Here is a 25,666-nt window from a genome sequence, read left to right on the forward strand (position 1 = left end):
GACAGGGAGAGAGGAAGAGACTGAGATCTTCCATCTGCTGGTTCATTCCCCCAATGGCCTAAGCAGAGCAGAGCGAGGAACTCCATCCTGGTCATCTGCATGGGTGCCAGGGCCTCTGGTACTTGGAGCAGCTTCTGCTGCCTTCCCAGGCACATCAGCAGGGAGCTGGGTGAGAAGCAGAGCAGCTGGGACTTGAACTGGCTCTGCAGTCTGGGATGCCCCAGTGGCTAAGCCCCCTTTGCCCCAACACTGGCCCTGCACATTAGTTTGATACAGACCGATGACAGGTGTTTAAGGGAGTCCCTGGGTAAGGGAAATTGGGAAAGGTTTCTTGGAGCCTTGAGTTAAGGTTGGAGGAAAAGGGGAGCCTTGGGCAGTGGGGGTGGCTTTTGCTGCCCTGCACTTCTGTTCAGCGGTGATATTTACACCTGAAAGCAGCCTTGCCAAGAACGAGGAAAAACTGGGGCCACCTGGCAAAAGCGGTTCCTTGCACTCTTTTCCTGGGCAAAGGTAGTGGCAGTTCTCTGGACCTCCCCTTTTTATCTTTAATGTATTTATGCATTTGGTTTTCCCATCTGAGGTGACCCCAAGAGGGAAGGATAGGGTATCCTAGAGAACTTGATTTTTCCCAAAGCCCATAGAGCTGTTTTCCATGTCTGTTGACACAAATCCCTATCTCACAAGGCCCTAAGGCCAGAGGAGACTCAGAAAGAAGTGTTCCAACACAGGACCCTTCCCAGCAGTCATGTGGGCAGAGTCTTTTTGTTGTTGTTGTTCTTTTTAATTCTCTCAAGATTGATTTATTTGAAAGGCAGAGTGACAGACAGAAAGAGAGGTGGGGAGAGGAAGGAGATCTTCCCTTTGCTGTTCACTCTGGAAATGCCTGCAAGAGCCAGACTAGACTAGGCTGAAACCAGGAACTCCATCTGGGTCTCCCACATGGGTGACAGGAACCCCAAGTACTTGGGCCATCACCTGCTGCCTTCCAGGAAGCTGAGTTGAAGTGTGGAGTAGCAAGGACTCGGACCAAGCACTCCAGTGTGGGATGTGGGCGTCCCAATGGGGGCTTCGCCTGCACAGCCCCTGCCCTGGCAGTGTCAGAAAGCAGGCTGTCTGAAGGTGGCGTGGCTCAGGGCCTGGCTTCAGATCCTGGGTCTGCCATTTAGTAGCCGTGTGGCCCGGATATGTTACCCAGCCTCAGTTTTCTTCCTCTGTAAAGTGGGGATGATGGTATCTGTTGTATAGGGTTGTGAAGATTAAATGAATTGATACATGGCTACTTGAAAAAGTTTATAGAAAATGGAATTAAAAGGTAAGTTTATTTTGGCACAAAAATTAAAATGCTTGCACATGAGAGGACCTCAGAAAGTTCATGAAAAATGCATATTTTGAAAACTACACTGACTTTTTTGGCACCAAAATAACTTCATCCTTTAGTCCCATTTTTCCATGAACTTTTTGAAGTTCCCACGTCTCTGTAAGGTCTCTACAATGGTATGTGGCACACAGCAGGCTCTCCAAAGATACTGGCTGCCGAGATTATCGTCTGTATTGTGGAAAGGAGGGCTGGCTTGAGGTTTCAGGCGTCCTCGTCCTGAGCTGTGCCCTCCTCTTCCCCACAGGGCAGCAGCAGCTGACGGTGCAGAATGTTTCTGGGAATAACCTGACCATCAGTGGGCTGAGCCCCACCCAGATCCAGCTGCAGATGGAGCAGGCCCTGGCTGGAGAGGCCCAGCCGGGGGAGAAGCGGCGCCGCATGGCCTGCACATGTCCCAACTGCAAGGACGGGGAGAAGAGGTGATTCGAGGAGGGGGTGGGTGCTGGCTTCCCCAAGCCCCTCCCCGGGACGCCTGCCAGGGCTTCAAGCCAGCCCAGACCCAGCGAGGAAGAGCTGGCAGGTCCCTGCCACCTCGCCTCCTGCCTTCTCTGCTCTGACCAGACCCCCTGTCCCGGGCTCCATCCTGTGCCTGCCTCATCTTTTGCCTCCTCCCATCCCCTACCCACCCTCAACCCAACTCTCAGGTCTGGAGAGCAGGGCAAGAAGAAGCACGTGTGCCACATCCCCGACTGCGGCAAGACTTTCCGGAAGACATCCTTGCTGCGGGCCCACGTGCGCCTGCACACCGGTGAGCGGCCCTTCGTCTGCAACTGGTTCTTCTGCGGAAAGAGGTTCACGCGGAGCGACGAGCTGCAGCGGCACGCCCGCACCCACACAGGTCAGCTCCCCCACGCCCCGCCACCCCCACCAGGGACCTGCCACACTGAGAGGCCTGGGACTGCACAGGAGACCCCTCCACACCATTCCTTTGTCGCAAAGTTTCCTGGATGCTGTCGGCCCTGCCGCCCTCTGCCACACCTGCAGCCACTTATTTAACAGGCGGGACGTGGTTTGCCAGGCAGCCTGCAGCGCTCACGGGTTTTCTGGGCTGCCGCTGAGCCTCTCTGTGAGGACACCTTGGTTCCACCCGTGTCCCGGAGGCATGAGAGGTGGCCAGGGCACGCCCTCTGGCTCCTGGTCCATGCTCTTAACTGCTATCCCACGCAGCCCTGCCTACTCTATTTATCTAATGATTTTCCTTGGATTGTTTCTTGCTGGCCACTGAGTGCCCTGGGCCCTCATTTATACCCTCAGTAATGTTATTTTTTATCTCACTAATTTGCTATCATAATGATTTATTTTAATGAAGTAGCAACAAAAATGCAAAACTAGGAGAAATACATTCATCCGTCTATCCCCCGAAACCATCTTGGTCCACAGCACGCACTTGGGCAAACACTGCCCTCGTGGCTGTCCCAGTCTTGGGACTGGGGTTGGGAGCCTGGTGACCCGGAGTCCCAGCTCCTGGCCAGTGGGAGGGACAGGCCTCACCCTGGCAGAGGTGGAAGAGTGAACCCAGCCGTCTGGCAGCTGACCAGCAGGGTCAGGAAGTGCTCAGGGCTGGCAAGATCTGAGGGAGTGGGGTCCTCTGAGAAGGGGTTCAAAGTCAGAGGGACCAAGATCAGAAGGCGGGCAGGCAGCCCTGCGGGGGGAGACTGCAAGGTGCAGGAGCCAGGAGTGGGAGCAGAGCAGACTGCAGAGGGCAGAGAGGACCGAGACATGACCAGAGGGGTCAGGCGGGCAGATGAAGCGGAGCCAGTGTGTGAGCAGGTGTGTGTGCACGGGGTGACAGGTGTCTCCTCTTGCAGGGGACAAACGCTTCGAGTGCGCCCAGTGTCAGAAGCGCTTCATGAGGAGTGACCACCTCACCAAGCATTACAAGACCCACCTGGTCACAAAGAACTTGTAAGGTCTGCTGAGGCAGGCAGCCCCACAGACACGGCCCCACTTGTCCCGCCGGGCCTCTGGCTGAGAGGCACCCCTCGCTGCCCTGGGCCCGCTGCAGCTCCCTCCTGCGACCTTGTGCCCACAGGAAGGAGCTCTGCTCCCTGTCCCCTCCTCCTCCCGAAGCCCCTTGGTTCTGCCTTGGCCCTGCCCTACTCACCATGAGCTCCCGGCCCGCCCAGACCGTGGACACTGGTCGTGCCCAATGAGACGTTCTGAACCAGGACGCGTGGGAACCCTTATTTCCAAAGGAAAAACATGCATTTCACTCCGTGGAGGAGCAAAGTGAGCCCCGCCCCCGCCCCCGCCCCCACACCCAACACTGCCGGAGTCCCGTGTGCCATGCCCCCTCTCCCGCACCTCCCCAGCCCTGCTGGCCACTGTGGGCACCCAGGGCCCTGCACCCAGCACTCCACTGGCACCCACCTCTGGAGAGGCCAGGAGGCCACCAGGACGCCACGTGGCCAGCACCGGCCCAGCACATTCCAACTTCCTATTTAAAAACTGAAGATGCTGTGGACTCCGCCCTGCCCCCTTCTCTATGGAGAACGCTGCCTTACGCCCTACTCCAGATATGAACACTGTGTATCGCGTGTGCTTTAGAGTTTCAGTTCATTGCTCCCTCTTCCTTTCCTGTTACTCACCTCCCCACGCCTGCTTTCAGTTTAGGGTTTTAGGGGGCAATGACGAGCATATGAAATTTTTTTTTTCACTCCAGCCATCCTCTTTCCTAAGTGACACAGCATTTCAACCCAGACCCGATTCAGGTCCAGACACCTGAGCCCTCCCCAGCCCAAGGCCTCCCTGTGTACAGTGTATATTGTATAATAGACAATTGTGTCTACTACATGTTTAAAAACATATTGCTTGTTATTTTTGAGGCTTTTAAATTAAACAAAAATCCAACTTTATTTTGCGTTGTAACTGCTTGAGGTCTGTTTTATGAACTAAATGACAGATTTGTTGTCCTTTTATTAACGATGTACTTTGTTGGTCAGCGCTGGACTGACAAAAATATTTTTCTTGCTAATAAATTGAGTTGCCTGAGGCAAAGTCTGCACCTTAGCAGTTCAGCTTCCTTTGTCTTACCTTGGAGGGCTCGGAGGAGGAACTGCGAGGTGGGAGCCCTGGCCTCCCCAAACCGTCCGCCCGGGCACCAAGGCAGATGCGGGACACAGCCTGAGAGGGGCCTCGGCCACGTGTGCCCCAGGGCCCGACACAGGCGCTTCTGCTTTCTGCCTTTGTCAGCCAGGTTAGCTCATGCTACGGAGCAGGTGGTGCACAGCCCCGTCACTGCAGACTCCCCAGCCAGTGTACTGCCACCTCCCTCAGCCCCTCCCCCGGGAGAGAGCTTTGGCTGCACAGCCCGGTACAAGCAGCCCAGAGAAAAGAGCCAAAGGGTCGTTGGTCAGCCACTTCCAGACTCTCCAGAGTCCATAAAAACACAGTTCCCTCCCTGCCCCAGGCAGGTTCGGGGGGGGGGGGGGGGGCCTGGCAGCCCCGGGGTAGACTCTGGCCACAGGTCTCCTTCTCCTCCCTTGCTCTGCAGCCCAGGAAGGGCAGTGAACTGACCAGTGCTTTCTAGTTTTAGCCCACGCTACAGAGCTGACGTCTTGCTGGGGATTTTTTTTTTTTTTGGCAAGGAGGGCCACGTGCAGCCCTGCTAGCTCTCTTAGGAGCCCCACACTTGCTGGCTGAAGGCGCTGAACTTACACGCCAGCCACACACTCCGTGACATATTTTGAGAAAGAATGGGAAAAGAGAAGGGTGCAGCTAGCCCCAAGCCCCTCGGGGCTGCTCCTGCCGCATGTAGAAACTGGGCTGAAGAAGTGAGGTCGCGGATCAATGAGACTGAATAGAACTAAAGTCTGCGCCGTCTCCAAAGCGCCGGTGTGTTCTTGGCTGCCTCACCAGAGCCTTCCAAGCAGGGCCGTGGGCCCCTCCCCTTCCTTAGGCGGCTCATCAGGAGTCCCTGCCTCCTTCCCCAAGGCTGACTGCCCCCTCCCGTCGGCACTGCAGGCTCTCCTCCTACTCAGCCCTTCTCCCCGCCTCACTTCACCCTCCAGCCTTTAGCTCCCAAGGCAGCTGGGCTCGTGTGTGCTCGGGCGAAACGCCAGACTGCTGCAACTCAGCGCCCCAGGGACCAGGAGGGCACTGTCCTCACCAGAGAGCAAACAGTGAGCACCACAGGTGTCAGTGACCCTCGTGTGACCGCACGCCTGGGATGCAGCCTCCACCATGCCAGGAGCCCACACTGAACTCCGGCCGCTTGAAGTTGTACAAGAATGCCAGCTGTGTGTGTGTGTGTGTTTCCTACGAGAAGTCAGAAACGCAGTTTCACAGGAAACCTCACTTAACACAGCAGGACAGGAGTGAGCCAAGGGCAGTCTGTGACTTCTGCCTCAACCTCCCCTCTTCCCTGGCCAGTAGCATCTTCTCTACCCACCCTGACAACCTCCTAAGTCTTGCCTTCCCCAAGTGACAGGATTGCGATGGCCAAAACAGAGCTTAGCCTGCTCCCCAAGGGAGTCTCTAAATGCCTGCTCCCATATTGGAGTGCTTGGGTCTTCAAGTCCCAGCTGCTCCGCTTACAATCGAACTTCCCGCTTACGCACCCTGGGAGGCAGCAGTGGTGGGAGACCTGGATGGAGTTTCCAGCTCCTGGTTTCAGTCTGGCCCAGCCCTGGATGTTGCAGGCATTTGCAGAGTAAACCAGCAGATTCATTTCTCTCTCTCTCTTTCCTGCTCTGCATTTCAAGTAGATAGAAATAGTTACTTGAAAGGCAGAATGGAGGCCGGTGTTGTGGCATAGCAGGTTAAGCCACTGCCTATGGTGCTGGCATCCCATATAGGCAACCAGTTCAAGTCTTGGCTCCTCCACTTCTAATCCCACTTCCTACTAATGTGCCTGAGAAAGCAGCAAAGGACAGCCCAAATGCTTGGGCCCCAGCCGCCCACGTGGGAGACCTGGAAGAAGCTCACGGCTTCGGCCTGGCCCAGCCCCAGCCATTGTGGCCACTTGGGGAGTGAACCAAAGGATGGAAGATCTGTCTCTCCTCTCTGTCACTGCATTTCCAATAAATCTTTTTTAAAAAGGAAGAGTGACAGAGAGAGAGAAAGAGACAGATCTTCCATTTGCTGGTTCACTCCCCAAACGGCTGCAATAACCAGGGCTGAGCCAGGCCAAAGCCAGGAGCCTGAAAATCCATCCAGGTCTCCCAAGTGGGTGGCAGGGGCCCAAGTACCTGGGCCATCTGCTTCTGCTTTCCCAGGCACATTAGCAGGGAGCTGTGTCGAAAGTAGAGGGACTGACACCCGGTATGGGATGCTGGCATCACAGGCAGCAGTTTAACCCACTGTTCCACAGTGCCAGCCCCAGTAAATATTTTTTAAATGAGGAGGCAACTGTACAAAACAGGTGGCACAGACCCTGGGCTTGGGCCACTAAGTTCACTGTCTGAAGGCTCAGGCTCCTGTCACCTCTCCTTCCCCTGCCTGCACAAGGTGAGCAGGGTTCTCAGTCCCTCCTCTCCACTTGACCCAGGACCCACTGACCTCCAGGAAAGCCCAGCCTGGGTCCCTCGGATGGCACCACCACAGCAGGCAGGCAAACAGGCTTCCCATGGTGGTGGTGGTGCTGGTGGAAGAGCAGGCTGCAGGCCCTCTGGAGAGCCAGTGGGGTGCCCACTGGTCATCAGCCTGGCGGTGGTCATGTGTTGGTCCCCAAGTCAGGAATCAGCTCTGCCTCAGTCCTCCTCTCCTACAGGTGGAAAGAGGGCCTGGTTATTAATCTGCACCCCTGCTCCCTCACCCACAGTCCACAGCCTCCCTTACGCTTCCTGACCTCCTGCACCTGGAGGGGCCAGGCCGTGTCCTCTCAGCACAGGCACAGGTGCCCACGCCCTTCTTCCTAGCCCTAAGGTCTCAGGGACCACAGGGTTAGACCCAGCCTCTTCCACCGGCCCTCTGGGCACTCACTCCCATCGGGCAGGGTGTCCTAAACATTGGCCTTCCGCAAACAGGTGGCCTCGCTCACCACACTAGGGAGCCTCCAGGGAGTCTGGCCCAAGCTTCGGGACTGGTGGCAACTAGGAGGTAGTGGTGGGGAAAGTGGGCTGGGGCAGGAACTCTGTAGGTGCAGGAGGCAGCACTGGTCACATCCTGGTGGCCACACACACACACACACACAGGCCTGCGGCATCCTCCACTCCAGGCAAAAGGAAACAGGGCAAAGGTTGCTTTGTGCACACAGCCCTAAGGAGGCCAGCCCCCTCCCCGTCTGTCTCCAAAGCCAGGATTGCTGCATCAGCCCAAAACAATGAGGGTCCCCCAGTCTCTCCTCACCGTACCCATTCTTTTTTTTTTTTTTTTTTTTTTTTTGACAGGCAGAGTGGACAGTGAGAGAGAGAGACAGAGAGAAAGGTCTTCCTTTTGCCGTTGGTTCACCCTCCAATGGCCACCGCGGTAGGCAAGCTGTGGCCGGCGCACCGCGCTGTTCCGATGGCAAGAGCCAGGTGCTTCTCCTGGTCTCCCATGGGGTGCAGGGCCCAAGCACTTGGGCCATCCTCCACTGCACTCCCTGGCCACAGCAGAGAGCTGGCCTGGAAGAGGGGCAACCGGGACAGGATCGGTGCCCTGACCGGGACTAGAACCCGGTGTGCCGGCGCCGCAAGGCGGAGGATTAGTCTACTGAGCCACGGCGCCAGCTCGTACCCATTCTTAAGTGGGGGAAGTCAACAAAACAGACTACACTGTCACTGCAGACTGAGGGGCCCTGGCGGCGAGATGCAGCGTGGGGCCCTGGCGTAGACCCCGGGCTAGGAAAAGGACATGGTTGGGGGGGGGATGTTTAAAGGTACAGTTGGAACACAGCAGTAGTTAGGTTGGTGGTGGTGCGCCCACGGTAACGTCTCAGTTGGGGTCATTGTCTCTGGTTGGGAAGCTCTCAACACCCAGGGAAGCTGGGTGAAGCAGATACAGAGAATCTCTGTAGCTTTTCTATAAACCGAACATCGCTGTAAGATTTTATTGTTAGCGTATTTTTAAAGAAATTATGTAAGACAGCAAAAACAAAACAAAAGAAAAAAACACCAAGCAAACAGAGCAAGATCACCCAGCCAGCTTCTAGACTGCAGTGGAGAGTGGGCAAGTGTCAGGGAGGTGACAGGCATCTGGGGGCTCTGGCATTACGTGAGGGCTGGGCACCCGCGTGGGGCACAGCTGGCCAGCCCCACCCGGCTGCCGGTTTCCCCTTGCTCCGGCCCTCAAGGGGGTGCTGCTGGCAGCATCTCAGGTCCCTGGACACACCCAGGGCTTGTGCCAGTGGAGCATGGGTTCCACTGGGTCAGAGCACGGGGCCTTGGGTCAGAGGCCACCTGTGACTTGGCCACACTCTGGGGCTGGCTGAGCACTGGCGGACGTGCAGTCATCTCAGGACGGGGGCAGCTGGCTTTCCCAAGTGAAGGGGTCCTCAGGAAGCAGAAGAGAGGCACAGATGGAACCGTGGGCAAAGCCGAGGGTGCTGGGCAAGCCCCCACGGCCAGCCGGCCGCACGTGACCACAGTGTCAGACACCTGCCGCCAGGGAGCCTGGGGGAGGGGAACAGGACTGTCTGCAGGCCAGCCCACGGGCAAGGACCGCCTTGGGTTTCTCAGAAGTAATTAAGCCAACAGGCCTCTTCCCAGGGCCCACACTGGAATCAGCAAAGCAGCCAGTCCCGGGGCCGAGACGGATTCACCCACTGGCCTTTAAAAGCTCAACATCCCTGGGGCCAGCGCTGTGGTCTAGTGGGCTAAGCCTCTGCCTGCAGTGTCAGCATCCCATATGGGAGCCGGTTCAAGACCCAGCTGCTCTGCTTCTGATCCAGCTCTCTGCTATGGCCTGGGAAAGCAGTATAAGATGGTCCAAGTCCTTGGGCCCTGCACCTGCATGGGAGACCTGGAAGAAGCTCATGACTCCTGGCTTCAGATAGGCTCAGTTCTGGCCGTTGTGGCCATTTGGGGAGTGAACCAGCAGATGGAAGACCTCCCTCTCTCTCTCTCTCTCTCTCCTTCTCTCTGCCTATAATTCTACCTCTCAAATAAATAAATAAATAATAAGGCTTAACATCCCTGCGATCATCAGACACACTGGGCCCTGCTCCCACCAGGTGCAAACAAACTAAAACCCAAGCCCCATGCACCATGCCCAGAACTCAACCCAGAGAGAAGCTTAACAAACGCAGCTCATGCATAAACACGACAGATGACCCCTGCTGCCCCGGGATTTTGAGAGGCATGGTCCTTCCCGGCATGGAGCACCTGTTCTGAGAAAAGCCCACCAGGTGGTGCACCCTGTGGGACGTATCTGGAAGCCATCTGGGAGCACATGGGAGGATCCTGCCTGGGGTAACCACATAAGCAACACAGGAGGACACAGATAAGGCTCGGCCGCCTCTGGTCCCACTGTAAGCTTCTGGGGACCCTGCCCTGCTGTGGCCTCCGATAACCTACTCGGGGCTTAGGCATCTGCTGGATGCTGGCAGAGCACCAAGCACCTACTCTGCGGTGTGCCCTGGGGTTGCTACTACTGGGACTCCAAGCTGAGTTCACCCTGAGGCTGGGTCCAAGAATTCCTGAGCTCTTGGGGTGAGCTTTTGGAGCAGCAGTTAAGACACAGCTTGGGATGCCCTGGTTTCATACCGGAGTGCCTGGGGTTGAGTCCCAGCCCTGCTTCCCAGTCCAACTTCCTGCTAGTGCACACCTAGGGAGGCAGCAAGGGATGGCTCAGGTACCTGGGTCTCTGCAACCCTGTGGGGGTTCCTGGCTTCAGCTGCTGTGGGCATCTGGGGCGTGAACTAGTAGATGGAAGACCTCACGTACTGTCTGCTGCCCCTGTCTATGTCCCTGCCTTTCAAATAAAAAATACACAAACATTCCTGCCGTCAGCCCTCCTCTTTGTCTCCTGGACAGCTGGATGCTCTCTTTCCCCTGCGTCATTACCACTCTTCCTTGGCCTCGCCCCTCCCCCACTGTCCCCCGATGCTCCCAGACCCCCTGCCCTTCTCAGACGTCCTCATCCTCCCCTTCAAGTGCCATCCCAGCGGCTCACGACACCCAACAGCAGCGGCAGCCCAGGCCTCTCCCTGAGCTTCAGACTCAACTCTCCAAACCTGGGCAGATGCTGGCACAGTGGGCCAGATGCTGCTCAAGACACCCCCATCCCACACGGAAGTGCCTGGTCAACACCCTGGCTCCTCCACTTCCGGGCCAGCTTCCGCTGCTCTGCATCCGAGAGGCAGCAGAAGATGAGCCAGGTGCTTGGGCCCCTGCCACCGGCGTGGGAAACTCAGATGGAGTTCTGGGCTTCTGGCTTTGGCCCAACCCAGCCCTGGCTGTTGAGGGCATTTGGATGGAAGATCTCTGTCTCTCTTTGTGTGAAAATGAACAAACACTGAAATGTGAAAAATTTTTAAAAGAATAACAGCTTGACCAAATTTACCCACCCCAACCTAAGTGTGGGTGTCCCATAAACTTACAACAAGTCCAAACTTCCTCCTCCAGCATGTCCTACTTCAGTGGATGGCACTGCCCATGCTGCCTCAAGCCGGGCCAGTGGCATCAAGCCCTCCTCTCCACATGGGCCCACGCCACACTCTCCCACCACATGGGCCCATGCCACACTCTCCCACCACATGGGCCCATGCCACAGTCTCCCACTACGCGGGCCCAGGTCATACTCTCCCACCACGCAGGCCCACGCCACGCTCTCCCACCACACGGGCCCACGCCACAGTCTCCCACCACACGGGCCCACTCCACACTCTCCCACCACATGGGCCCACGCCACGCTCTCCCACCACGCAGGCCCAGGTCACGCTCTCCCACCACGCAGGCCCACGCCACGCTCTCCCACCACACGGGCCCACGCCACACTCTCCCACCACATGGGCCCACGCCACGCTCTCCCACCACGCAGGCCCAGGTCACGCTCTCCCACCACGCAGGCCCACGCCACGCTCTCCCACCACACGGGCCCACGCCACAGTCTCCCACCACATGGGCCCACGCCACGCTCTCCCACCACGCAGGCCCAGGTCACGCTCTCCCACCATGCAGGCCCACGCCACGCTCTCCCACCACGTGGGCCCATGCCACGCTCTCCCACCACGCAGGCCCACGCCACGCTCTCGTACGAGGCCCCACTCCGTCTGACACAGCCTTGCAGCACCGCCAGCTCTGCCCATCACCCACTTGGTCACCAGAGCCAGGCTCCAGAAGGCAAACCCGATCATTAAACATTGAAGTCCATGATTCAGTCAGATAATTAGATAACACGGTGGGTTGAGAACATAAATGCAAAAGCACTGGAAGGAGACAGGCCAGGCACTGTTCCCAGCCCAACGTGCCGGCTTCTTTCCTACTGAGAAGCCCATGGACCTCTCTGTGCAAGAAAATTATGCACTGTGCTCTCTGTTCACGCCTGCCTTGCTCCAGACAAGCTGGGGGAGGCAAAACATTTAAGAAAACACAATAACAGTAAGAAGAAAAAAATTCCTTTCTCCCACTCGGAAAACCCTCCCAGGGGACTGGCGGGGTGGGGGCGGGGGAGCAGCGGGGGCAGCCGCAGCCACAGCCAGGAGGCCAGTCCCCTTCCCGAGAAGCACTGCTCTGTGACGCTGAGGCCAAACCCAGCTGGGCAGAGAAGCACCCCACGAGCCTGTGGGTTGTCTTCAAGACAAAGGGAAAATGTACCAAGGGAATCGTTTGCAAACTTCCCTGCTAATCTCCAAGGAAAGGAGAGGCTGGCGAAATCCAGCACTTTTTTGTGCTCCCCATCTGGTTTTGTTTTGTTTTAGAGATTTATTTATTTATTTATTTATTTTGAAAGGCAGAGCTACGGAGAAGGAGAGAGAGAGGAGGGAGAGGTCTTGCATCCACTGGTTCCTTCCCCAGATGGCTGCCACGGCTGGAGCTGAGTCAATCCGAAGCCAGGAGCTTCTTCTGGGTCTCTCACATGGCTGCAGGGGCCTTAGCACTTCCTGGGCGCCATTAGCCAGGAGCTGGATGGGAAGTGGAGCAGCTGGGACTCAAACCAGTGCCCATATGGGATGCCAGCACTGCAGGCAGAGGCTTAACCTTCTACACCAACAGGGCTGGTCCACCCCCACATCTGCTCTGCTCTTTTTTTTTTTTTTTTTTTTTTTAAGATTTATTTTATTTATTTTGAAAGAGAGCTACAGAGAGAGGCAGAGACAGAGAGAGTGGTCTTCCATCTGCTGATTCACTCCCCAAATGGCTGCAACGGCCAGAGCTGTGCGGATCCGAAGCCAGGTGCCAGGAGCTTCCTCCGGGTCTCCCACATGGGTGCAGAGGCCCAGGACTTGGGTCATCTTCCAATACTATGCCAGGCCATAGCAGAGAGCTGGATAGGAAGAGAAGCAGCCGGGACTAGAACCAGTGCCGATATGGGATGCCAGCACTTCAGGCCAGGGTTTTAACCCACTGTACCACAGTGCCAGCCCCCACATCTGGTCTTAAAACAAGAACTTGATATTCTGGTTGAACAATGTTACAGAACAAAAAATTAGAATCATGGGTCTAAAAGCCTGGCCCAAGGGCAGGTGCTGGAGCACAGCCCTTTAAACAGCAGAGATGCTACTCGGGCCTCCATGCCCCGTATCAGAATGCCCGATTCAAGTCTCAGCTCCACTTCCCAGCCGGCTTCCTGCTGATGCACACCCTGGGAAGATGGCAGGTGACTGTCCAAGAACGAGGGTCCCTGCCACCCATGTGGAGACCTGCACCAGGTTCTGGGCTTCAGCCTGGCACAGCCCTGGCTGTTGTAGACATTTGGGGAGTGAACCAGCTGATGGAAGATCTCTGTTTGTCTTGCTGTCTCTCTTTCAAATAAAATACATGAGTAATTTGGAAAAAAAAATAAAATGGCACTTGTAGTTTCAACAAATAAAAAAAAAATGGGACCAGTGTTGGGGTACGCGGGGCTAAGCTGCTGCCTGTGATGCTGGCGTGCCTGATGAGCACCGGTTCTGCTCCCAGCTGCTCTACTTCTTGTCCAGCTTTTCCTGCTAATGGGCCTGGGAAAGCAGTGGAAGGCAGTCCAGGTCCTTGGGCCCTTGCACCCACTTGAGAGACCTGGATGTAGCTCCTGGCTCTTGTCTTCTCTCTCTGTCTCTCCCTCTCTCTCTAAACATGTCTTTCAAATAAAATAAATGATAAAAAGAGAAAAAACAAAAATATAAGTAAATAATGTAAAATAAATAATAAAAAGATTTATTTAATTTGAAAGACAGAGTTCAGAGAGAGAGGAGAGACAGAGAGAGAATCTTCCATCTGCTGGTTTATTCCTCAAATGGCTGGGGCTGGGGCAGGCCAAAGCCAGGAGCCAGGAGTTTCATCTGGGCTTCCCACATGGGTAGCAGAGGCCCAAGCACTTGCGCTATTTTCTGCTTCTTTTCCCAGTCCATCAGCAGGCAGTTGGATTGGAAATGGAGCAGCTGGGACTTGAACCAGTGCCCGTATGGGATACTAGCATTGCAGGTGGCAGCTTTTCTGTTATGCCACAATGCTAGCCCCCATTAAAAGAAATCTTAAAAAATAAATAAATAAATAAAGCCTGGCTCTTATCACCTGAATGATGACTATAGCAAGGAGCACCCCAAGTCCCTGCCTGCTTGCCTGGCCTGTTTGCTCACCGACTGGCTCCTGCAGCATGGATTAAAACCTCTAAGTTCAGGCCGGCACCGCGGCTAAATAGGCTAATCCTCCGCCTTGCGGCGCCGGCACACCGGGTTCTAGTCCCGGTCGGGGCACCGATCCTGTCCCGGTTGCCCCTCTTTCAGGCCAGCTCTCTGCTGTGGCCAGGGAGTGCAGTGGAGGATGGCCCAAGTGCTTGGGCCCTGCACCCGCATGGGAGACCAGGAGAAGCACCTGGCTCTTGCCATCGGATCAGCACGGTGCGCCGGCCGCAGCGCGCCTACCGCGGCGGCCACTGGAGGGTGAACCAACGGCAAAAAGGAAGACCTTTCTGTCTGTCTCTCTCTCTCTCACTGTCCACTCTGCCTGTCAAAAAACAAAAACAAAACAAACAAAAAAAAAACAAAACTCTAAGTTCAGGGCTGGCACTGTGGTGCAGCAGGTTAAAGCCCTGGCCTGCAGCGATGGGATTCCACATGAGCACCGGTTCAAGTCCTGCTGCTCCACTTCTGATCCAGCCCCCTGCTAAAGCACCTGAGAAAGCAGTGAAAGAACCCGAGAAAGCCCCTGATACCCACGTGGGAGATCCAGAAGAAGCTCCTGGCTCCTGGCTTCAGATCGGCCCAGCTCCAATCGTTCTGGCCACTTGGGGAGTAAACCAGCAGATTGAAGACCTCAGTGTGTGTGTGTGTGTGTGTGTGTGTCTACCTGTCTCTGTAACTCTTTCAAATAAATCAATCTGGGGCCAGCGCCATGGTGCAGCAGGTTAATCCTCCACCTGCAGCACCAGCATCCCATATGGGCACTGGTTCTAGCCCCAGCTGCTCCTCTTCCAATCCAGCTCTCTGCTGTGGCCTGGGAAAGCAGTATAGAATGGCCCAAGTCCTTGGGCCCCTGTACCCGCATGGGAGACCAGGAAGAAGGTCCTGGCTCCTGGCTTCGGATCAGTGCAGCTACGGCCGTTGCAGCCATCTGGGGAGTGAACCAGAGGATGGAGGACCCTTCTCTCTGTCTCTCCCTCTCACTGTCTGTAACTCTACCTCTCAAATAAATAAAATCTTTTTAAAAAATTCCTTCCGAGTTCCCCAGGTGCACTGTGCCATTACTCACGATCACCCCTCTGCCTGGACCAGCCATTCACTAAATATCCACTCCCTTTACCAAACCTCCCCTGGCTGGCTGACCCCCTTCTTGTTCCCCTTCACCCTACAGAAACGTCTCTAAGTGCCTGTAGTGCTTTAACTACAGCTCTGCCTCCCCCAACAGACGACGCGGCCCTCATGGACAGGAACCAAGCTGCCATCGCCATCTTAGCGTCACCAGACCTAGCGGCTCAGCGCCTGGCTGGAAGGACGCCTCTCTAAGTGTCTGGTAAATGCACCCATGTCCATCCCTCCGCACTCAGCTCTTGGCCTGGGAGCAAACCACTCACAGGATCTCGTCTTGGTGCTCTGGGGTCCAGGGCCAGGGCAGAAGTGGCCTCGCGGCGCTCAGAGTGTGGCCCATGAGCAAAGCGGCCTGAGTGGACCGGCACTCATTCCCAATTAGTGCTCACACAGGTCCAGCTACCCGAGAGGCAGGCAGGGCAGGCGGGGCAGCCACATTCCTGCAAAGAAAACCACTTCAGCAAGAAAGCAAGCGCAGTCAACTGTCTCAACCAAGCTGATGGGGGTGTGTGTGTGGGGGGTGATGGCGGCACAAAGAAACGGCAACCAGTAGAGAATGCAGAGGCCAATACCTCGAAGCCTCCAGGTGTGTATTATTTCTTTGTAGCAAATTTGTCCTGCAGATTGCTTGTGCCTCCAGCCAGGTACATGCCATAGGGGATGATGACCGAGGCACCTCATGGAGAGCTTTGCGAAGTTCAGCTGTAACGCTGACACCCGGGCAAGCCGGGAAGTGCCCCTGACCTGGCACAGACCCAGGGGGTGGGGACCTGCTCAGATGGCTCTCTCAGCTCCCCTTCCTGAAGCTGGTGGGAACCACGACTGCAAGGAGGCCTCAACCACGGGCTGCTCCAGCCTGGTCAAAGCTGGAATGGACCCTGGCCGCTTCGCCACTTCCCTGTGCACAGCCACCTGCTCCCCCATTGCTGGCACTGACTGAGGGACTAACCTGTGACCTGCAAAGGGTAACATGGGAAAAGGGGGCAACTCCACCAAGACGGCAGAGACCCAGGACAAGGGGCACGGTGGCAGCTTTTTCATGACCAGAACTCTTTAAGTGTGAAGTCTGGCGCCCGGCCACAGAGGAACCCATGAACAAAGGGAGCAGGACGCCGGGACCCCGTTCAAGAAAGGGGCTGGAAGGAGGGTGCAGAGCTACAAGAGGAAGACGGTCCTGCTCTGGGATGTCTTGACCCCAGATTTTCCTCTTTGCCCCTACCCATTCAGCGTTCTCCCGCCTCACCCCGCTGTCTGTTCTAACCCCATGGCACCCGCCGCACCGCACAGCACCCACAGCGCCATCCTCCACCTCCACTACACAGCACTTCAACCTCTCCCACCCGCGAGCCCCAACCAGAGCACCCTTCGCCTGTGGTCCCGCCACCTTGCCTTAGAGACCGGCCCCTACTCCTTTTCTTCATCTTTCCTTGCCCGGTCCATCAGCCTCGCCTCCCAGGGAGAGCTCCCTGCCCCAAGCTTGCCTTCGGGCGCCTGCAGTGGCCGCTCACTCCCCTGGAAGCCCCCAGGGCCTCTCCCCCGCCGCCCCGTGACCGGGCTGCAGCAGCCTCTATACCTTTAACAAACCTCCACGTGCGTCTCAGCGGCAGTGACAGCATTTCCGCGTCTCTCTGCTCCCGCCCCCGGAGGCGCTGCCCATTGGTCGCTGCCTTCCTCTGTTCGCGTTCTAATTGGTTTCTCTCCGGAAAACGTCAACCAATGACCTCTCCGCGTCTGTCTCCCTCCTCTGATCCTGCACTCCCATTGGCTGCGCGAGGCTCTGTTAGGTTAGCTCCGTGTCTGGCAAATCCAGACGCCCCCGCCAAGAAACTGGTTCCGAATCCAACAGAACCCAGCGCCCAGCGACGCCGGGTCACGTGGCCGGCGGCCCTCATGACGTGCGGGCTGCGAGGCGTCACTGTGAAGTTCGGGCGACCTGCTGAGTGGCCGGGCTACGTGCGTCACCTGTGCGGGCGCGGTGCTGCCATGGACCTGGGACCGATGCGCAAGAGTTACCGCGGGGACCGAGAGGTGCTGACCCAGGGCAGGGCCTCCCGCAGGGGGCGGCGGGGGCGGGGGTCCCGGAGAGAGTCGGAGGAGCCCCACCGGGGTTCTGGGGCGAAGGGCCTGGGAGGCATCCCCAAGATAGAACGGGAGGTCCAGAGACGAGCGCCCTGGGAGCTGTCCTGGGGACGGGCTCACCAGGCAGCTCGTCCTAGAGGACCAGAGCGCGAACCCCGGAGCCCGCCTGGGCTGGCCTCGGCCCCTGGGACTGGACGTGTGGCCCTGGGCGATTTGTTCAACCCCTCTGTGCGTGAGCGTGGCCACCTGCAGGGGCGCAGTACCCACCTTGCAGAATGCTGTGGATTTAGAACTTTGTAGGTGCTGAGAGCAGTGGCAACGACCTTACAGAATGTCCCATCCCTAGCGCAAGTGGAATGGGGGAGGAGAAGGCTTGGCTCTGCCTGCTTCAGGACCTTCTCCTGTCATCTGGGAGATGTTCTGTTCCGTTTCCTGCCTCGGAGTTAGGAATCGGGGTCCGGAGCCACAGTCACCCGATCTGTTTGCATGCGAGTGTTTCCAGAAATGCGGGTTTTCATGACCTACGGAATGGGACTAGATGGGAGTGGGGGAAGCAGCCCAGGAGCCCATGTTTGTAGGCTCCCCGGGTGATTCTGACACACAGGCAGTGTAGACACCTGAGACATGCATCCCTGGCTCACCGTCGCTAGCAGTGGGCCTGGGAGGGTTGTCTGACCCTTTCCTTCCGACTTCCTTGTCCGCAAAATGGGACGCGGCACCTCCCTCCCGTGTTTTGCTAGGAGGCCGTCGTTGTGAGGACCGAATGAGTGAATGATTGCCAAGTACATGCTGTGATTCACTATATTAAATGAAATAAAACTGCCAGGCTTTTGAGGAGGCTCATCTGACCTCCCTGGACCCCATGAAGCAGTTCGCTGCCTGGTTCGAGGAGGCTGTCCAGTGTCCTGACATAGGGGAAGCCAACGCCATGTGTCTGGCCACCTGCACCAGGTGAGCATGGCCGTGAGTCCCTCTGGGTGGGCACAGATGAAGTGGGAAATGTAGGAAGCTCTCAACTCCGTAGATGTGAGCTCTGTGGTTCCAGCTATTACTAGCATGCTGTGTGGCCTCGGGGAGGTTACTTGTCCACTCTGGGCCTCAGTACCCTCACTTAGAAACCAAAGATCAGAGCCCTGAATTCCATGTCAGTGATAACACACGGTGCCTGGTTCACCTCTGCCTTGGATGCACCCACACACAACTCTGTGCCTCCCTTGTGTCTGCAACCACCCAGCCCCATTTGCCCTGTAAGAGCCAAGCCTCGGGACCAGCGTTGTGTCGAAATGGTTTAGACCACTGGCTGCAATGCCGGCATCCCATACTGGAGTGCTGTTTGAGTCCCAGCTACTCTGCTTCTGATCCAGCAGAAGATGGCCCAAGTACCTGGGCACCTGCACCCACATGGAAGACCCAGAAGAAGCTCCTGGCTTCCAGCTTCGTCTGGTCCAGGCTTAGCCACTGAGGCCATTTGGGGGATGAACCAGCAGATGGAAGAGCACTCTCGCTGTGCTGTCTCGCTTCCCTCCCCCACCCTGCCCCTCCCTGTCTTTCTCTCTGTCACTCTGTTGTATAAATAAACAAAGTTAATCTTTAAAAAAAAAAAGCCGGGCCAGCACGTAGCTCACTAGGCTAATCCTCCGCCTGCGGCACCGGCACACCAGGTTCTAGTCCTGGTTGGGGTGCTGGATTCTGTCCCGGTTGCTCCTCTTCCAGTCCAGCTCTCTGCTGTGGCCCGGGAGTGCAGTGGAGGATGGCCCAAGTGCTTGGGCCCTGCACCCGCATGGGAGACCAGGAGAAGCACCTGGCTCCTGGCTTCGGATCGGCGCAGCACGGCCATAGCAGCCATTTAGGGGGTGAACCAACGGAAGGAAGACCTTTCACTCTCTCTCTTTCTCACTGTCTAACTCTGCCTGTCAAAAAAAAAGGGGGGGGGAGGGGTGCGGCGCTGTGGTGCAGTGGGTTAAAACCCTGGCCTGAAGCACCGGCATCCCATGTAGGCACTAGTTCTAGTCCCAGCTGCTCCTCTTCCAATCCAGCTCTCTGCTCAGCACACCTCTGGCAGTTGTGGCCATCTGGGGGAGTGAACCAGCAGATGGAAGACCTCTCTCTGTAACTCTGTCTTTCAAATAAATAAAATAAATCTTAAAAAAAAAAAAAAAAAAGCCGCGCCTCCTGGGAGCCCTCCATGAAGTTCTGTCCCTCTCCTGTTACCAAGACAGAGCTCCGCTCTGTCAGTCACTTGACAACCGTCTACCCTTTGAGACGTCTCTCCTGTTAGCCTTTTTCCACTCTTCTTGTGCCCCTCACTGCTGTGCGACACCTTGAAGGCAGGGCTCCTGTCCCGTGCCCCTGTACATCCCCCGAGCTCTGAGCAGAGCCTGCCGTAAGTGCTCCGTCTGCGGCTGCATTGTTGGTCTGATGTGCTCGCTAGGGCTGCCGTACACAACTCTGTAGCCGTGGTGGCTGAAGCAGCACAGTTCTCAGCTCTGGAGTCTAAGTCCAAGATCAAGGTGCTGTCAGGGTTGTTTGTCCATCCCTCCTTCCCTCCCTTCCTCTCTCTCTCTTATATATTTTATGCATATAAAATATATATTATACACACACACATACTTGAAAGGCAGAATTTCAGACAGAAGGAAAGACAGAGATATTCTCTGCCAGCTGGTTCACTCCCCAAATGGCTGCAACGGCCAGGACTGGGCCAAGCCAAAGCCAGGAGCCTGGAACTGCATCTGGGTCTCCCATGTGGGTGCAGGGGACAAACACTTGGGCCATCTTCTGCTGCTTTCCCAGGTGCATTAGCAGGGAGCCGGATGGGAAGTGGAGCAGCTGGGAGTTGGACAGGCGCTGGTATGGGGTGCTGGCATTGTAGGTGGCGGCTTGGCTCACTGTGACACAACACCAGCCCCAGGGTTGGTTTCTTTGTAGCTGCAGATGGCTGCCTTTCCTCCACCGCCGCTCCTGTGCTCAGTGGTTTTCTTCCTCTTTCTACAAGGACACCAGCCCTGTTGGACCAGTGCCCCATCCCTGTGACCTTGTTTCACCTTGATGGGCCCCCTACAGTTCCATCTCCAAGTACTGTCACACTGGGGGTTACAGCTTTTGACATACGGCTTCTGGGGGGACACAACTCGATCCAGGACCCTAGGCAGTGACATCACACCTGTACCCCCCCAGGAACACGTGCGAGTGGGGAGAGCTAGGTACGGGGTGGGGGAGGCGGGCAGAGTTGGAGGCAGTGCCCAGACATCTCGGGGGAGGGGCTCGGAACCAGGATGAGGAAGTGGGCCCTGACCCCGGCGCTCTGCTCTTTGCTGCCAGGGACGGGAAGCCCTCTGCCCGCATGTTGCTGCTGAAGGGCTTTGGCAAGGACGGCTTCCGCTTCTTCACCAACTTCGAGAGTCGCAAAGGAAAGGAGCTGGTGAGGGTCCCCCAGGGTCCCTCCCAGGGCTTCGGGGGCTGCTGTGCCACCCGCTTCCGCCTCGCCGCCCTGCTCAGGCGCCCGCCTGCCCCCTGACCTTCGCACCTGCTCTTCCCTGACCATGAATGCGCACCCTCGCCACCTCCACTGCTGTCACCTAGCAGGCGCCTCCTCGTCTCCTGTTCCTGCAGGTCTCAGCCCAAATGTTGTCCCCAGGCAGGCCTTCCTAGAACTTGCCACTCAGCTGTCTGCCACTCCTCCAGTTGTACCTGTGCGATGATCGATTCCCTCCTGCTAAGCGGCAGGCTCTGTGGGAGTAGAGCTGTGCCTGTGTTCGCTCTGATACTCCCAGCCCCTCCTGGTGTCAGACGGGCTTGGCGCTTTGCGTTCAGTAAATCCACAAAGCGTAGCCCTCCCTGAGTTGGTGCCAGCCAGACGCATACTTCTCAGCCGGGGCTCACAAATCCACGGGAGAGCGACGCTGCCACACCTCCCTCTGCAGTCAGGCTGGCCTCAGCCCAGCTCTGTCACCCGCTGCATGAACTCGGGCACCTTGCATAACCTCGCCGAGCCTGTCTGCACGGAGATGACCGTGAAGGCGTCTTCTGGGGGGCCTGCGTCCGCGCGTCCCCTGCCTTTCCCTCTCACTGGAGGCATCCTCTGCCTGCCCTGATGGCTCTCTCTGGATCCGCTCCCGTTTTCAGGACTCGAATCCCTTCGCGTCCCTCGTCTTCTACTGGGAGCCCCTAAACCGTCAGGTGAGTGAGCGCTCCCAGGATGGCCTGGGGGTGGGGGGCCCAGCAGACAGGGGCCTGAGTTCTGGAGGAGCCTACTGAAATTCCCCAGACTGGGCAAGCGTCCTGCCTCGACCTCACCTCTGTACTCGCTCTCAGTTGATTGGTCTAGAAGGAGCCAGGAGGGCCGGGACAGTCGGCAGGGAAACAGCGAGGAACCGTGCCTGGGCGGGCAGGGAGGGCGATGGCACCGGTCGCCACTCAGCCAAGGCCACCCCTGCACAGGTGCGCGTGGAGGGCCCCGTGAAGAAGCTGCCTGAGGAGGAGGCTGAGAGCTACTTCCACTCCCGTCCCAAGAGCAGCCAGATCGGAGCTGTGGTCAGTCAGCAGAGCTCGGTGATCCCCGACCGGGAGGTGAGTGGGGCTCCTCCGGGGCTGTCCGTCCTGCAAGGTGGACATGGGGAGGGGGGACACGGTCCCGGGGGGCAGGCCAGCCCGCTTGCTGTGTCCTCAGCTCAGCCCAGAGCATGTGCTCACTGAGTGCATTGCCGACCGGGCCTGGCCTTTCTCTCCTCTCCTCCCCCGTCAGTATCTGAGAAAGAAGAATGAGGAACTGGAGCAGCTCTACAGGGAGCAAGAGGTGCCCAAGCCAAAATACTGGTGAGTGACGCCTGGTAGCCATGGAGAGAGGACTCCCAGGACCCCCTCTGTGGAAGTGCGGACTGTCCCTGTCTGTCTCCCAGCCGCCCTCTCTACGGTTGCATCCCAGCAAGCTCCACCCTCCGCGGGCTGAGGGATGGGGACAGGAGAGTGACCGGCTGGACGGGTCACAAGCCCTGAAAGCCCTGCTTCTCTTTGTAGGGGCGGCTACCTCCTGTGCCCACAGGTGATGGAGTTCTGGCAAGGCCAGACCAACCGCCTGCATGACCGGATTGTCTTTCGGCGCGGCCAGCCCGCGGGCGATGCGGCGCTGGGGCCCATGACCCGGCGCGGGGAGGAAGGCTGGCTCTACGAGAGACTCGCGCCTTGACCGCTGCGGCGGCGCTGGGGCTCGGTGCCGAGAGAGGCTGTGTGCTGGGGAGCCAGGCCCTTTGTGAACTCCGCTTCCTCCCCACCCTGACGTGTGGGGCTCCTCAGGGCCGGGCCTCTGAGCTCGCTGTACTCGCTGGCTCCCAGCTGGCTGCTCGCGTGAGTGTAACGGTGCTGTAGAGAATCATGGAGGGGGAGTGGTAATTCCGTGATGATTTTCTTGACCTTGCTTAGGGTGTATTGGACTAGCTCTCTCCAGGGGTGACTGGCTGAGACTCCCCTTCAGGTGATGAGGTGAGCCCCTGCCCCAGCAGCCTTGTCTGTCACCCCGGAATCCCACTGGTCAGAGCCGACTGGCCCCGGCCTAGGCACCGGAGCCAATCTAGCCAATCAGATCTTCTTGCCAATAATTTGATCTTTGACATGGAGAGACCCGAGGCCTTGGGAGTCGTTAACTTCTGGCTGCTGAAATCCCCAGGCCACCCTGGAACCTTCCTTCCCACACCGGGGCTGTGCAATTTCTCCTCCTGCCTCAACACACCCGCTGCTCCCACTCAGCTCCTTCAAGTGTGTGCTTGAACTTGAACTGAGTTCCGCTGGTTACAACTAAAAGAGCCTGAACTCACTTCCTGGTGGGATGTTTCTGTGGCATCTGCCCCACTTCATTTCTGCCTTCTGTTATTTGAAGCACATCAATAAGCAAAACAGTAAATTTCTTCTCTGTGGCTCCCGGGGACCCACAATTGGGAACTGCAGGGAAGCTGTCACCTCAGCACTGTGAGAGATTTCAGCTGATCTGAACTTCCCGGGAGCAGGAGCGGGTGGGCTGTCTGTAGGGTGGTGGGGGTCCTGTCCCCAGAGCCCCTCAATCCCAGTGAGCCAGGAACTCTGGAAGGGATTCATGTGCTGCTACCTAAAGGCCAGGACGATTTTAATCAAGTTTTACAGTCCATGTTTGCTCATAGAGCCTGTGTGTGCGCGTGTGTGTGTGTTCATATGTGTATTGAATTTTCCAAATATAAAATTAAATTATTGTTGAGCTTCTGCTTTTCAGGTTACTCACACACCCCCTTTTCCCTACTCCCCGCCTCTGCTGGTGATGATGCTGGGATTACCTGGGTCTCCCTGGGCAGTGGCCCAGGGGGTTCCGTGCAGCCACGGTCACCAGCGCCTGCGAGAGCCGTGCTGCGGGCCGTGTGGTCCAGCAGCCCTTTGGAAGCCCATTCGAGAGCCTGGCGCCCACCCCCAGCCCCAGTGAACCCAGTCCTGCAATTAAACAAGCCCCCAGGTGACGTGAGGCACTGACATCAACCTCCCAACCTGCGACCTCCCCCCACCCCACCCCATTTGTGATGCTTCATAAACCCTTGGCCTCGTCCTGTGCTGAACTGTCCTGCGTATCTGCTTTCCTTGAGCACAAGCCTGCTGGCTACAGAGGAGCCAGGCTGGGTACATGTTTGCTGTGACTAAGCCAGGATCGGAAAACTGACTTGCACTGGCTGCCATTGAACTTACTACTCTACAGACCGTGCTTCCTTCCCCTCAATGGACGTGGGTTTCAGGGCCCCTCCGAGGGCAGCCCCTCCTGTGTGGACGCCCCTAGGACCTGAGTGTAGCGTTTGCCCTGGCTGCTTCACCTTATCCTGCCTGTTCAGTGCTGTGCTGAGGGTTGTGACTTTTAGTGAAGGCACATGTTCTTGTGGGTGTGAAGTGTTCCCTTCCCGTTACTGGGGGCTGTGTGTCCCCCCAGCTTTGAGGCTAATCTCAGCTCTTCGTTTCTAGTTCTCTGTCAATCACTGTACCAAATCTGTAATAAAGCCCGTCAACCGTGCCTGATGTTAATGTTCTACTTGGCCTGGTCTCACCCCTTCCCAAGGAGGGAAATTGGCGAATTCCTCCCACCTTGCTTCTCCTTGCCGCGTAGGTTGGGCGTCCAGCAGGGGGAGCCCGCCGCCCAGGGTGGGCCCCTTCTGGGCAGTGGAGGCCGGTTGTAGCCGGCCTCCTCTGCCTCCCCCCTCCCTCTGCTTGGGTCTGGTCCCAGTGAAACTGTGGTCGATAACCGGTAGCCTCTCCCGGCTCCTGCGTGTTTGCACTCTTGTTTCCTCCTCCTCCTCTGGCCTTGTGAACACTTGCAGGTGCCTTGCTCGGCCTCCCTAAGGAGCCAGATGTCCCTTTAGCTTCTCCCCACCCCAGGCAGCCCCCATCGTGTGGGTACATGTGGGGTATCCCTGGAAGATCCCTATGAGGATCACTTTGGGGCTGTGAACTGGATCAGCACACAAAACACAGAAGGGGTGATGGTAGTACTGGAGCAGGTGGCAGTGTGGTGCCAGTATTAGCTAGAACGGTGGCTTTGTGGCCCAGGGCCCACGGGAGGGAACCCCAGGTAGGCTGGTGGGGAGGTCCTGCAGATTGGGGTCTGGGGAGACAGCCAGGCTCGGAGTTGCGTGGCTTCTCCTGGGCTCCTGACCTGTTCAGCCTCCTCGGAGCGTGCTCACCTCCAGCACCCTGAGAAGCAGACACAGCCCTCTGTCCTCTCCCCTGCCCACTTCTGCACAAGGGGCTTGTGCACCTTTTTGTCCTCAGCCTCCATTTCCTGTCTTCCCCCACACACCGGGGGAGGGGCAGATGAGACTCGGGGTGGGAGAGGATTGTGGGGCCGTGGTCACAGGCACAGGCCAGCTCTGGCTTCAGTCCCAGCTCTGCCACTGCCAGCGCCTGACCTAGGGTGAGTGATTTGACCTCGCTGAGCCTCAGCTAACTGAGTTGGGAAGTGGGGCTTGTGAAGTGAGGAGCCTGGGGTGCGCTCGGTCCACAGTGCCTGTTAGCACCAACAGGGCTGCCAGTGTGGGGAACAGCTGAGCTCCTCTGTAGGAAGTTTTATGGACTGAGTAACTGGCGAGACCCTTAGTGCTCTGTGTAGGGAGGATCCCACCCTCAGTTCCTCCTGATCCTCTGAGTGCCCCATTGCCTGCAGGAGGCACCAGCAAGGGCCCTGGGGTGTGGATCTGTTTGTGTTGGTGACGGATTTCCTAAGCGACAGCTCCCTGGGGTAGGGCAGCCCCGCAGCCCGCTGGGAGCCAACCGGAAGCTTTAGTAGCCACCATGGTCTCTCCCTGTGTTCCCACCATGGGCACCAGAGATTTGGCCAATTTCTTCCACTTCCCAGCTCTTGTGGCTTGAGAAAGAGCCAGAGCGGAGATGTTGGGAGAGAGCACCCT

At 57.3% G+C, this 25,666-nt stretch overlaps 2 protein-coding genes and 1 long non-coding RNA gene across 5 annotated transcripts in view; 2 read left to right on the top strand and 1 right to left on the bottom strand.

Annotated features, from left to right (window-relative positions):
• The window catches only part of SP2 (Sp2 transcription factor), a 34,739-nt gene extending 30,362 nt beyond the window's left edge, over window positions 1-4,377 (top strand). For all 3 annotated transcript variants that reach the window (XM_062215842.1, XM_062215841.1, XM_062215843.1), the window contains exons 5-7: window positions 1,623-1,797; window positions 2,023-2,216; window positions 3,187-4,377. In XM_062215842.1, the coding sequence (XP_062071826.1) occupies window positions 1,623-1,797; window positions 2,023-2,216; window positions 3,187-3,287 (470 nt within the window). In that variant the 3' untranslated portion in view covers window positions 3,288-4,377. The remainder of the gene's footprint in view (window positions 1-1,622; window positions 1,798-2,022; window positions 2,217-3,186) is intronic.
• Window positions 4,378-6,778: 2,401 nt separating this feature from the next.
• LOC133776679 (uncharacterized) lies at window positions 6,779-16,803 on the bottom strand. The gene is made up of 3 exons (XR_009868445.1): window positions 16,756-16,803; window positions 15,449-15,622; window positions 6,779-7,082 (listed from the first exon to the last, which is right to left on the bottom strand). It is a non-coding gene; the product is annotated as an uncharacterized LOC133776679 (long non-coding RNA).
• A 177-nt stretch (window positions 16,804-16,980) lies between these two features.
• PNPO (pyridoxamine 5'-phosphate oxidase) lies at window positions 16,981-24,276 on the top strand. Its single transcript, XM_062216950.1, has 7 exons — window positions 16,981-17,210; window positions 18,088-18,212; window positions 20,583-20,682; window positions 21,387-21,440; window positions 21,702-21,830; window positions 22,006-22,076; window positions 22,278-24,276. Exons 1-7 carry the CDS (start codon window positions 17,073-17,075, stop codon window positions 22,444-22,446), a joined length of 786 nt encoding a protein of 261 aa, XP_062072934.1. The 5' UTR covers window positions 16,981-17,072; the 3' UTR covers window positions 22,447-24,276.
• The last annotated feature ends 1,390 nt before the right edge of the window (window positions 24,277-25,666 follow it).

This window comes from Lepus europaeus, chromosome 18 (genome assembly GCF_033115175.1).
Source record: "Lepus europaeus isolate LE1 chromosome 18, mLepTim1.pri, whole genome shotgun sequence".
NCBI lineage: Eukaryota > Metazoa > Chordata > Mammalia > Lagomorpha > Leporidae > Lepus > Lepus europaeus.

What these genes read in the sequence shown, in the direction of transcription:
- PNPO (XM_062216950.1), top strand. Translation starts at nt 17,073, where the DNA reads ATGACGTGCGGGCTGCGAGGCGTCACTGTGAAGTTCGGGCGACCTGCT. An exon ending in TGTCTGGCCACCTGCACCAG is followed by an intron (nt 18,213 to 20,582) that starts GTGAGCATGGCC and finishes CTTTGCTGCCAG; the next exon opens with GGACGGGAAGCCCTCTGCCC. An exon ending in GTCGCAAAGGAAAGGAGCTG is followed by an intron (nt 20,683 to 21,386) that starts GTGAGGGTCCCC and finishes TCCCGTTTTCAG; the next exon opens with GACTCGAATCCCTTCGCGTC.